General features: G+C 41.4%; 1 protein-coding gene across 1 annotated transcript; it reads right to left on the bottom strand.

The window, feature by feature from the left end:
- Positions 1 to 1,088: 1,088 nt before the first annotated feature.
- LOC128526722 (potassium voltage-gated channel subfamily H member 7) lies at positions 1,089 to 11,746 on the bottom strand. Its single transcript, XM_053498856.1, has 3 exons — positions 11,645 to 11,746; positions 9,788 to 10,018; positions 1,089 to 1,165 (listed from the first exon to the last, which is right to left on the bottom strand). Exons 1-3 carry the CDS (start codon positions 11,718 to 11,720, stop codon positions 1,089 to 1,091), a joined length of 384 nt encoding a protein of 127 aa, XP_053354831.1. The 5' UTR covers positions 11,721 to 11,746.
- Positions 11,747 to 12,442: the final 696 nt, after the last annotated feature.

The following is a 12,442-nucleotide window of genomic DNA, read 5'->3' as shown; positions in this document are numbered from 1 at the left end:
ATAACACTAATAATAATAATAATAATAATAATAATAATAAAATAAGTAAACAGATTAAAAATGTTTAACAAAGTAAGACTCAATTCGGATTTGGGCCTTTTATCATAATTTCTTTTATTATATCAGCCATCTTAATTAAAAGATAAATAAAAAAATATAAATTTAAATTTAAAAATCTTTAGTTTTAAAACATGAATATTACTAAATTTACATCAGAGATAGAAATGATACTTATATTTCAAAACTAATGATTTTTCAAAGGCTGATATTTAAATCATTATGATGCCGATATGATTCCATTTGATTTGAAAGCAGTAAGGTTTACTGTCTAATTAGTTGTACAACTTTTAAAGGTATTAAAAACTTTTAAAAGTATCTAATAAACACTGAATGTCTGTTAGAGTAACTTGTGGTGTTGCCTGTTTAAATATCAAGTCCTGTACAAAGCAATAATCTTTATTTTTCCTCCTGCTCCACACTCCAGTCCAATAGGTGGCGGTGTTGCGCCAACCGTGCAGTAATTCAAAGGAAGAAAGCGAAGTGTAATCCCAATTTCTTGTCCGTTTAATATGTGTGATTTTACATAAATAATTAAAATGGTAAATTGGGACTGATAAAAAAATTGACTTGGAGATTTAACGAATAATTTCATCCAAGAAACGTAATCAATATAATCTCACGGCTCAAGTGAGAGAGAGTGAGAGATAAAGAATAAGAGAGGAAGACAGAGAGACTTTTGTCATTTAACACCACAGACTTGTATGTAACACCGTGTGTGTTATTACACACACACACACACACACACACACACGTTTTGTTTAAAACCTTTTTAAAAGAAGGAGAAACTCCAGATTGATGTGAAGTGCAACGGAAACCGTGACCGCGAGCAACGAGAGCAATCAGTCCACGTGCCGCGCTCGCTGAACAGAAACGGAGATCACAAACAATCAATTATTGACTTAGACAGTGGCATGTGTCAGGATAAGACCTTGTGAGCGGCACCACACACACACACACACACACACACACATTCATCTTCACCCTGACACTCTGCAGGAGTCTAAAGTGCTAAATTAGTTGTATGCGCGTTAGCTCTCACACCTGCTACGCGCTTTATAAAGGGCAGGTTTTACATCGCGGTCCTCACACACCTTTTCTTGCGTCTCTGAGGCAGCGACGTCACACAAGATCACACGTCACCGAGAGCCTCTGAGCGGCTGAGCGGCCTGCTAACTGGTGGCTCAGTGCGCTGGCTAGATAAACCTCATTAAACATACAAACGGGTTGTGAGGCCGCGTGACTCGGATACCAGGATATCGGGTTCGGTTATAGTATCCGGGATCTCCCGTGTTCACACTTTTTAATTCAGAAGCAAACGACAAAAAAGCCACGGAGGTCACTTACAGACACCGAGGATACAGTGCAGCACGAAGCACGGTACGAGCTCACACACTCCACGCATGCACGTCAGAAACAGAAAACTGCATTGAGATGAAATGAATACGTCTGGATGACTGTAACTGTAGCGCTCTCTTTTGATGATATTCCACTTTCCGAGAGAACAAGACACAATTCCCACACGGGGAATCCAGAATACAGGGAGCGAAAGCTGTGAAAAAGGATTTGACTGATTATTAGTAGTAACGGAGGCGGATGTGGTTCTGTTCGGGGGAACAAAAGCCCCGATTCGTACTTCTCTCACTTCACTCTATTCAACATGACACCGCTCTCATTCTCCGTATAAAGCAGCACCTCCCTGTGAATAGCTTCCATTATAATATTCCCTGCTAATGAAGGGTAATTGCGTTGCTGGTGAACGGCGCGCTCTGCTCAGAGGTTCTGGCCAGCAGTTGGGAAATGAAGCTGGAGTCATAACTGCACTCACTGCGGCGCTATAAATTCTAAATAAAGCACGGTCGTAGGTGCCAATCATCTGCACTGCAAAACACCAATAAAAACGTGTGTAAAATAAGAAAACTCCATTTTTGACAGCTGCTGTTTTGTTCTTGGACTTTATTATCTGGCCGGGAACCAACAAAGATCAACAAGAAAATAAAACAGTTTTTTTTTTTTTTTTTACAATTTTAAATATGCAAGTTTTATTCCTGAGGATAAAACTTGTGTGTGATCATGTCCTAAGCTTGCGATATCATGTTTAATACACATCATCCTTGATGAGAATCAGGAAAGCAGGGGGCGTGGCTAGATATACTGTATTGTGCTGTGTGTCTGGTAGTCGCGAGCTTTAGCATTTATTCAGGCCATGTTTTTTTTTTTTTTTTTTGCTTAATTCCCCATTAAGAAAGGCTGCAAATCTGATGTCGGGGGTTTGATTCCCGCCTCAGGTCCGTATGCATGGAGTTTGCATGTTCTCCACGTGCTTGGTGGGTTTCCTCCGGGTACTCGGGTTTCCTCCCACACTCCAAAAACCAACAGGTGATTATTGCCGTTAGTGGTGTGTGTGTGTGTGTGTGTGTCCAGGCTTTACCCCGCCTGATGCCCTAAGTCTCCTGGGATAGGCTCCTGCCCCCTGTGACCCCTGTATATAGGATAAGCACTATAGAAGATGAAAACAGGAATAAAAGTGACACATCTCTGGTCATGGAGCAGGGGGTTGATCAGTTCTTAAGGTGTTGGACTACGGATCAGAAGGTCCCAGGTTTAAACTCCAGCACCACCCCCTGTTTGGCCCTTAAGCAAAGCCCTCAACCCTCACCTGTTTAAATGTAAAATGAGATAAAAACGTAAGTCGCTCTGGATAAATGGCGTCTGCCAAACGCTGTGAAAAGCGATAAAGTTATGTATTAGAAGATCGTACGGCGTATTGAGCCTGAAATCTCTTCACTTAAACCCCTTTCGTGCTTAGCAAGCGAAGACTTTTTTTTACGGCTTTATCTGTTTGGCACACGAGCCGCTGGGACACCTCTTATTAAAGTCGCGCGGCTCTGCGCTGTAGTCAGACAGCAGGTTATTAAAGTTCATATAGGACACAAAGCAGGTGGAAAGCAAACGCATACCACGAGATACGGCAGACTTTATTTTTGTTGCGCCTCGTCTTTCAACACTTCCCTACTTGATAGCCGTCAGAGCTGTGACTCAAAGGCGCACGGCTGATACGACGCAAGTCGCTTCAGAAGCACTAATGTTTGATGTCTGATTGGTCTCAAGCGGGTAGATTTCTTACAGGTTTTGAGACGGGCCAAGCACGCGTGATGTCATTATATAAAAAAAAAAAAAAAAAAAAATTTATTAATAAAATTTGACATTTTTTTTCAGCTACCTAGGGTGTTCAAGTCAAACTGGGACTTGTAATGAAATTTCTGTTAAATGAAGGCGTAAAAGCAATTGACATTTACAGACCACCTCAAGCACAGTACGGTGATTGACATTTGTACGGTACAAACGTTATAAAGAAGGCGGTAGGTTCGTGAATGACGATCCCGGCTGAGGCGGCTCGAAGCCCACTGCAGTCGTTCCCGAGAAAATTCAGCAAATGAGACGTCTGATCTTTAAAAAATCGTCAGATTACTTGTTGCCAGCTTGCGTAAGACACACATCTGTCTGGGGGAACCGTACACACAATCATTCAGCGACATTACAGAACCTCTGCTGGGAGTTATTGCCACATCCTCTGCACATTCCTGACCTCGCTCCAAGCCATTTCTACATGTTTGGAAAAGCCGTCGAAGGAGTTCCCGGGGGGCCAGAGTTTGATCCTGTATTTCTGCGCAATCAACCATAAACAATCATGTTTTGCAAGCGAAGATGTTGCATGGAGGCGAGGCCATCACAGCGACACCTGCTAAATATTTCATTCGAAATCAAGACTATTAAGATCAGTTTAAAATTGGACGACAAAATCGGCTTAAATTCTGAAACCTACAGACGCAACATTCTCCGACATACATTGATAACTTTATATTCTTTATTGGCTGCCGTTCGTGAATCGTCTATAATCTACTGACGGTCTAAGTAATTTTAATGAGTCTGCTGTTCAAAAATTGTCATCCTACAAAGGAAAAATAGACTGAATCTTGTCATAGTTTATATTATGTATATTAAGTATACATTATGATAATAATAATAAAGCAAATATATGATTATTAAGCCTATTTCTTGCAAGCATTTTCTTAAATGCTCTAATTTTGCTTTTTTCTACAATTAATTCTAAATTATTCTGAAATATCTGCTAAGAGAACAAAGAAATCATCTTAAGAAGATAAATATTCTCAAATCCATCCTATTTCATAAAATAAGATATGACTGCAAATGAATAATGTCTGGTTCCATGTTCATGTGACTCGCTCCTCCAAAACACCCCAAAGTGGTTAGATCTGGTGACTGTGCAGGCCATGGGAGATGTTCAACTTCACTTTTATGTTCATCAAACCACTCTGTCACCAGTCTTATTGTGTGTATTGGTGCATTGTCATCCTGATACACGGCACCGCCTTCAGGATACAATGTTTGAACCATTGGGTGCACATGGGCTGCCAGAATGGTTTAATAGTCCTTGGCAGTGACGTGCCCATCTAGCACAAGTATTAGGCCTAGGGAATGCCATGATATTGCAGCCCAAACCATCACTGATCCACCCCCATGCTTCACTCTGGGTGCTACGCTTCTTTGGGACTTTTACACACCGTAACTCTCCTGGATGTGGGAATGACAGTGAAGGTGGACTCATCAGAAAACAATACATGTTTCACATTGTCCACAGCAAATTTGGCCACGGGACCTTCAACACTAAAATGGTCAGTGTTTCAATTTTATTGTCCAACCCCGGTATATTAGTAGATATTGTATATTTGACCAGATTGAAAATATTTTCATATGATAAAATGGTTAAAAATGTAAAGTTAACCTAAGGTTAAGGTAGCAGGGCGTCCGGCGTGGTGCGTTTGGCTGCCGCATCAGTGGAAAGCCTGGCGATTTCTCTGGACTACTAAACATTGTTGTTTTGCAAACAGCAGAGAGTCCTCAGAGAAGCTGTTAGACGGTGTGAGGCGAGTGCCTCGGGGTGGAGTTCTAGAAGCATTCGATCTAACATGTTCATTCTCTCTGATATAAATCAATGGAGCTTCCAGTCTGGGAATATTTTTTTTTTCATTATTTATTTCAAGCTGGCAGGTGTTTCTGTTAAACCAAACAGAGACTTCCTGAACAATAGTGAAAAGCCTGGAGATTTATTTGAAATCCTGAGATGTGCTGCATTGCAAGCAGGTGACCTGAAGATTGTTTTTAAAGCAGATAAGGTGCCTTAAGGTGCTGTTCTTATTATAGTGCATTACAGGAAGATCTCGCTCCAGACAGTACTGCGGGATATCGAGCGTCTGATATCTTTTGTACACTTTTTCTGGCCTCAAGCTTCAGAACGGCTCTTCAGAATCCCATCGGCTCGAAATAATTCTGTCTCTCTGCGGCAGAGCGGAGGTTTCAGCAGGAAAAGACAAAATAATTTTTCATGCAATCCAGTCTGTAGAAGATCTGTATGTTTAGGGAGGTAATTTTTTAACAAAACAGGATTTATCTCTCAGTTTTTCAGCAAATATTTCTTTTTTCCAGACCTGTTTTGTTTCCAGTCTGAGAAAATCTATACCTTATGAAACATATCATGATCTTAAATATAATATCCCTCATGGTATTTTTGTCATATGCCCCCACCCCCCATGTCACGCTCGGTTGTTGCCATGTGCCAATAAACGCGATGTTCCACAATATATCGCTCATAAAATATTTCCAAGCTTCTTTCAGAATATTGCCACTAGCCATCTGCTCAGATTGGAAAGCGGCAATCCAGGCAGACAGCACTTCTGGTTAGCATTTGCATGGTATAAGGATAAAGGCCGTCATTTTTTGGAGGCACCACGAGACAGCTGTCATCCAGGAAACCTTATTAGCGCCTAATTTGAGCACATCGAGTGGATCTTTCTTGACTCGTACAAGTCTATACTTCTGTTCAGCTCCTGTGAGAACATGACAGACAGAACTCTTGGTGATACTGTAACTTTGCAACGTGGTAGGTCACTTTAAGTCTAAATGCTGCCCGGTGACGCGGCAGTTTTTATAAAGTTAGCCCTATAATTTAGGATGCATTCTTCGGCAATTACTAGGATGGAAAATATTATCTGGCTGCATAGTTTTGTTATAAATGCTACACTCTGTGTCTCCCTCTGTTTCCATTCTTCTTTTTTTTTTTAAACATTGTATACAGAAGACAAAAGATCTTTTTATCCCGAAGCCTTCGGCCGAAGCGCTATGTTTTGCTTTTACACAATTAGCATCTCCTTGGTTCCTGGACTAGATTCCTATCTCAGCCAGAGAAAGCAGTGTCAGTGCTACTCCGGCTCAGTGGTGGTGTCCCCTAGGGATCGATCCTCGGCCCCCTCCATTCCTTCACTTACACTCTTCCCTTGGGCGCAATTATGCAGTGTCACATTTATATCATTATTAAATCTCCCACATTACATCCTGCCTGCCATTATATTATAATTTTGTGACATAAAACTTTGGATGAAGACCAAACTCAGCAATAAACCTCAACATTCCATTTTAGGTCTGATGTGCTGACATCTCTAGATGTCTGGAACTTTGTATTAAAATGAATAGGGTGATTATCAAACCATCCCTATAGAATGGAAATGTCTATTGGTCTGGTCTTTCCATTTTCTCTTTCATAGCTGTGCTAAAAGCTTTTTTTTTCATTGTTGTTGTTGTTCTTCTTCTTCTTAGGTGGCTTTCACACGTGGTGGAAAAAGCTCTGGCTAAATCACATTTTGTGCTGATATGGAAACATTGAATAATGCAAACACACACACACTCTTACCAGTTTTATCAGCTAAAACAACTAGTGTAAAAAATGGAAATCAGGATAATTTGAGCTTCTTGTGCGGCTTAAATATATTTATAGTATACGTGTGGGAGGTCGCACGGTTAAATATTACATAAAATACATGCACATTAGCCAAAGTTAATAATTAATCATTATTCAATTAATTGCTGTAAGGAATATGACTTATTAAAATTTAACTGCAATAATCGATAATCTTTGTTTTGCATAATATTTCTCTGCGGCTTACATATCTATTAACTTGTACACCGCGTGAGGCCGCACACACAGTTCAGCTGTTTTTTCTGTTTGTTTAGATTATTTGGGCTTCGTTTATTGGTCTAACATACAGTAACTAATATATTGGGATTGCTGGAACTAGAACTGTTCAAATCAGGGCTGTTTAAATCCAGCCAGCGTCCAGCACGCTTTGTAATCCAATAACACTTAGGCACACCCAATGAACCTGGTCGTTGAATCAGATGTGTACCAAAAGCTGACCAAAAGTCTAATGCTACAAGATACAGAATGTAAGAAGCATATGCATCAATAAAGCATAAAAGGCACAAGTAAAAAAGAAACCATAAATAAATAATACTACTAACTGAAATGAAGTTAAATGCACTGAGTGCAACCTTGATGTGCAGTTGTACGCGTGACAAAGTGACAACTGTGCAAATAGCATTAGTCGTGCAAGGAACAGCATAGAAGTGACACTGACCGAGTACTGTATGCGGGTAGCACGTATTTATTTCTCACTACTTGTATTTAACATGCATGGGGTTTAAAAAGAAAGTGAAAAGCACGTTCTGCAGACTTTGCAGCCACTTCCCATAGGAATACATTTGAAGCAAGTGCTGTCGGTTGAGGACAAAACAAAAAAAAACACTAAAATAAAACTTTTACATTCCTTCTTGCTCAACATAATTATTTATGTGTTTTTGATTAATATATCAACATCCAAAAGCATCCATGAGCCATGGCCTCCAAATGTCCGCCATCTGTGCGCCGCCTTTTGTCCCGTCCTGCTGCTCTAAAACATCGATATGTTCATCACGTAGTGCAGGCAACGAGCAATTTAGATCCGTGTTAAATAATTATTTCATTATTTTTCTGGCATTGCACACCACTACGCGGCGTGTTGGGACATTAACGTCCGATGAGAACAGATGGCGCACGTCCCCTCGTTCATTCCTCAGCTCCCTGTTTTCCGCACCTGCTCATGGCATCGGTTCATTCATTCGAGCGCTGACTCATGAGCCGTGGCTGTCAGGGTGAGCTGGCGTTGGCACGGCCCTGCCCTGACCTTCAGCCTCCACTGTGCCATCTGACACCCTGGACACTGACGGACACGTGTTAATTACCACAGGTGCGACTTTCCATAACGCGGTGCCTCTGCTTTATGGGTTTGTGCTTAAACTTAGACACACACACACACACACACATGCGTGCAGAGAAGCTTTTTATTTAGAGCTCGCCCGGGTCACGCTGCTTTTCTCACACAATCCTCTCTATTCTCATTCGTCAGAACCGTGCAATCGCTCCGAGGTCATCTCCGGGAGCGTTAAAAATCTCCTCCCCGTCTGTGCTGTTGTCAAACGCCGAGAGGAAAAAGTAGACAAACGCTTCTGCCTATCATCCGTCACTATCGATCCATCTGTTCCTCTCTCTCTCTCTCTGTCTCTTCCCCTTTCCAGTCTTATATCCAGTCCTTTATCTCTGCACGAATGAGATCTACTATAATTAAAACACACCACTGACACAGAAGCAGAGGTCAGGGGGAATATTTGCCCTCCGTATCACCCTTGATTCGTATCTCGTTTTTTTAAACCACACCTGTCCCCTGCGTCGGAGACTGATTTGACTAAACCCACATTCAAAACAGTAAACCCCGGACATGCCTCATTACAAAGCCTAAAGAATATTTAAAAGCATTTCTGAAATCGTTACACTGTCCATGGTTCTGCTTAATTGTAGTGAAATTATTATTATTATTATTATTATTATAACAAAAAACGCTGTTTCTGTTGCTGTTTTAGGTCAAATTAATTAATTAATACATTTTTCATCATTTTATCTAAGCATTAATATACCAGTGTTATAAAGCATAATATCTAGAAAAAAATAGGATTGTGTCATAACGATAATTATACAACAAGTTAGTTCTGACCGTGTAATCCGATTGGATGAGTGCCGATGTAGAGCATAACAGCACTGGGATGTTTACCCAAATGTATCACTTAGTGTCCCAGGTGTTTTAATAAATTATACGTTAATTACACTAACTGTGGGTCGCAGCATGGGAGAAAGCATTTCAGTGCAGTCTGCAGTACCGAGGAGAGAGCAGCTGCCTGCCAAAACCCACATTCACAACCAGTCACGGGAGCACTTACAGCAAGAACACACATCTGATAATGTTATGTCGTCTTAAACGCCATTCTGAAGTCATTCTGAATCGCCTCTAAATCCGTTTTGTTCATGGCTAACCCGCGTCTAACACAAGGCTGAATCCCAAATCCCTCTCTAACCCCTGATCAAGGGCACTACTTGGTGTGCGGAACAAGGGATGACTGTACAACCTACACAGCGAACTTGCTTTTCCACTTTCCATTGTTTGTGGAAGTCTTGTATAAAAGCAATATCGCACTTTTGAGGTCGTGCTGTTGTGCTGAATATCAGCACTCCCTCTCATGTGATTATATTCAGTGATTTAGAATCCTACAGTGTGTTTAAAAAATAAAAAAAAAATTCTGCTTCTGCACTGTACATAGACATAATTTGGGTTGAATCTCTATTGTTTGTAAGAAATGTAGAATACAGACCTCGTCCAAAGAAACATATACATTTCTACCAAATTCATTCGAAATGTTTGTTGTTTTTGATGCCGGTGGTGGTTTTGTTTTTTCACCTGAAGGTTCACATGCTATACGCTAAGCACCAAAGCACCCATACACTCACCATCCTTGCGATGGTACGTGATCTCCACTTTCCTCTCCTCCGAGCCGAGAAGGGCCTGCGCTATCTGCGCGACGGCGTGCCGCTTGGTCAACTGTCCGTGCAGGAAGTCGCATGTGCACGGCTTCTGCATGATGTCTGGCCGCGAGAAGCCCGTCATCTCGCAGAAGCCGTCGTTGCAGAAGATGATGGCGCAGTTTTGCACCCGGGCATTGGCTATGACAAACTTTTTATCTGTGGAGGCGGAAAGAACAGAAGGAGTGTTACGATGATGAAGGCTAATTAACACTCTTTGATGAGGAATCCTGGAAGCTATTAACCGTACACATTAACATTTATGTCCATATTCAAGCACTCGTTTTTGTATGTAGCATTTAATCATAATATAATATAAAATAAGTCAAATTACAGTACTTATCTGTGAAAACATTTTACTCCGTTTGATTTTCAGGTAACAGGATGGATTCACCTCGTTATTTGAACAATATATAACCATCCATCCATCTTGGAACCTCTTTAGTCCAACTAGGGACAGTGCAGGCCAATGGCTACTTATTTAAAGTAAAAAAACTATTTAGTGCACCATGAGGTCATATTTTTTTTATTGGTGCTTTAACAATTTCGCTGAAATAAATAATAAATATTGTTTGCACTGCTTATATTTAATGCAAAAAAAAAACAAAACGCTTAAACAGACATTCTCACGGAAAAAAACTTATTAATGTCACGTGGTGAGAAAAGTTTTCACATGTAGGGATTTGACTAGAAGGCCTTTTGTGATTGAATTCTGAAAGAGTTTTAAATGCATTTTGTAGATAATAGCTTTCCATGGACGCAAGACAGAGGGAGTAAGCAGGTGAAAACATTCATATTAATGAGTGAAGTAATTAATTTATTATTTAGGTTAGGTTGGTTTAGGTTGCTGGTTCGAATCTGGTTTGAAGGATCTCTCTTTAAAGCTAAAATAAAGTTTTTTAAATCTCGAATTAGCATTTAATAGTAAGCTGTAATAATAATAATAACAGTAATAATAATAATAATAATAGGCAGCACTGTGGTTTAGTGTTTAACACTGTTGCACCTCCAGGCTCTGGGTTCGATTCCTGTCTCAGGGTCTGTGTACATAGAGTTTGTATGTTTTTTCCCGAGCATGTTGGGTTTCCTCCAGGTACTCTGGTTTCCTCCAATAGTCTTGTCTTTGGAGAACATACAAACTTTCTAGGCGGGAATCGAAACATGTCGCTCATGTAAACATACAGACACAACCAATCAAGTTTTTCTTTAAAGCACAAACTAATTAGTGCACCATGATGTCAGATTTTCATATTGGTGTTTTAACAATATCGCTGAGATGAATGATGTATCTTGTTTGCATTGCTAATATTTAATGCAAACACATAAACACTAAAACATACATCTCACTCACTAATGGCACAGTGTGTATAAAGTTGTCACACATAAGGGTTTGACCAGGAAGCACCTTAGACCACCTGCGATTATGTCATATTTATGAGTGAGTGAAGTCATTCATTTATTGCATTCATTGATAATAATAATAATAATAATAATATGAGCTTATCTTATTGCCGGGCTAAGTAGGTCGTATATGCACGAAAAACAAAACGATGCGAAACGAAAGGAAAAGAGCAGAGCGGTTTGGCGCGTGCAGTGAGCTCGTGCATTACACACAGACAGAGAGAGTCATATTAAACCGGGTTTTGGAAAATAAACGCAGGATCAAAGCAGCGGGATGAATAAAGCAGCTTCACTCTGATACACAATGTTTCATATACAAACGATCACACACACACACACACACACAGCACAGATTAGAGGTCATCTGCGCGGACACACACTTACTCTGACCCTCGAATTTGCGGATGATGATCCCCAGGAAGGTGTTTTGCGGCGCGACGTGACCCCGCCGCACCGGCATGATGATCGCCTGCGTTAATAATCCAACCGAGCCGAGCGAGGCGATGTGTGTGTGTGTGTGTGCGCGCGTGCGTGCTTGTGTGTGTGTGTGTGTTTACGCACGGGGACCCCCGTCACAAGCCGTCACTCCGGCGCAATGCGTGTGTCCTTTGCGTGCGCGCGTGCGCGCGTCTCCAGTTTTCACGTATCGACCCTCCCGCGTGGAGGAACCGCGTGCGGGTGCGAGTGCGGGCGCGCGCGCGCGACTGGAACGCTGCATGTCGAACCCGCAGCCGCCGCGCGCTGCTCTGCGCCTAGCATGCTCGCGCGCGAGCCAACAGCGGCGGACGACCGGTGACGTCGGTGCGCTGTACGGTAGTGCGCGAGCGAGGGAACCGTATCTGAGAAGACGGCGTCCAACTGTCCGGAGCACGTGGGGCTGTTCTTCACTCCCCCTCCCGACTCGCCCTCCAACCTCAGGGCGGAATACCGGGCACACACACACACACACACACACACCGGGAGGAGGGAAAAAATCAAAGCAATGTAGTCCGGTACAGCACGGAGTGTCCGCTACAGTGTTAGTCCACGAGTTGGTTAAAAAAAAAAAAAAAAAAAGTTAAAATAATAATAATAATAATAATAATAATATTTTAAAAAATCGGATTTAAAGGGGACGGACTGGAGGATTAAAATGTATTTTTAAAAAAAACCTCAGTTTGTAAGTCATTTGTACTTAGTAGG

This window comes from Clarias gariepinus, chromosome 6 (assembly GCF_024256425.1).
Source record: "Clarias gariepinus isolate MV-2021 ecotype Netherlands chromosome 6, CGAR_prim_01v2, whole genome shotgun sequence".
NCBI classification, from domain to species: Eukaryota; Metazoa; Chordata; class Actinopteri; order Siluriformes; family Clariidae; genus Clarias; species Clarias gariepinus.
The sequence above is the reverse complement of the archived record's forward strand: the minus strand, read 5'-3'. Positions and strand labels throughout refer to the sequence as shown.

What these genes read in the sequence shown, in the direction of transcription:
- LOC128526722 (XM_053498856.1), bottom strand. Translation starts at nt 11,720, where the DNA reads ATGCCGGTGCGGCGGGGTCACGTCGCGCCGCAAAACACCTTCCTGGGG. An exon ending in CCGCAAATTCGAGGGTCAGA is followed by an intron (nt 10,019 to 11,644) that starts GTAAGTGTGTGT and finishes CCGCCTCCACAG; the next exon opens with ATAAAAAGTTTGTCATAGCC. An exon ending in CACGTACCATCGCAAGGATG is followed by an intron (nt 1,166 to 9,787) that starts GTGAGTGTATGG and finishes TCGCTGCCTCAG; the next exon opens with AGACGCAAGAAAAGGTGTGT.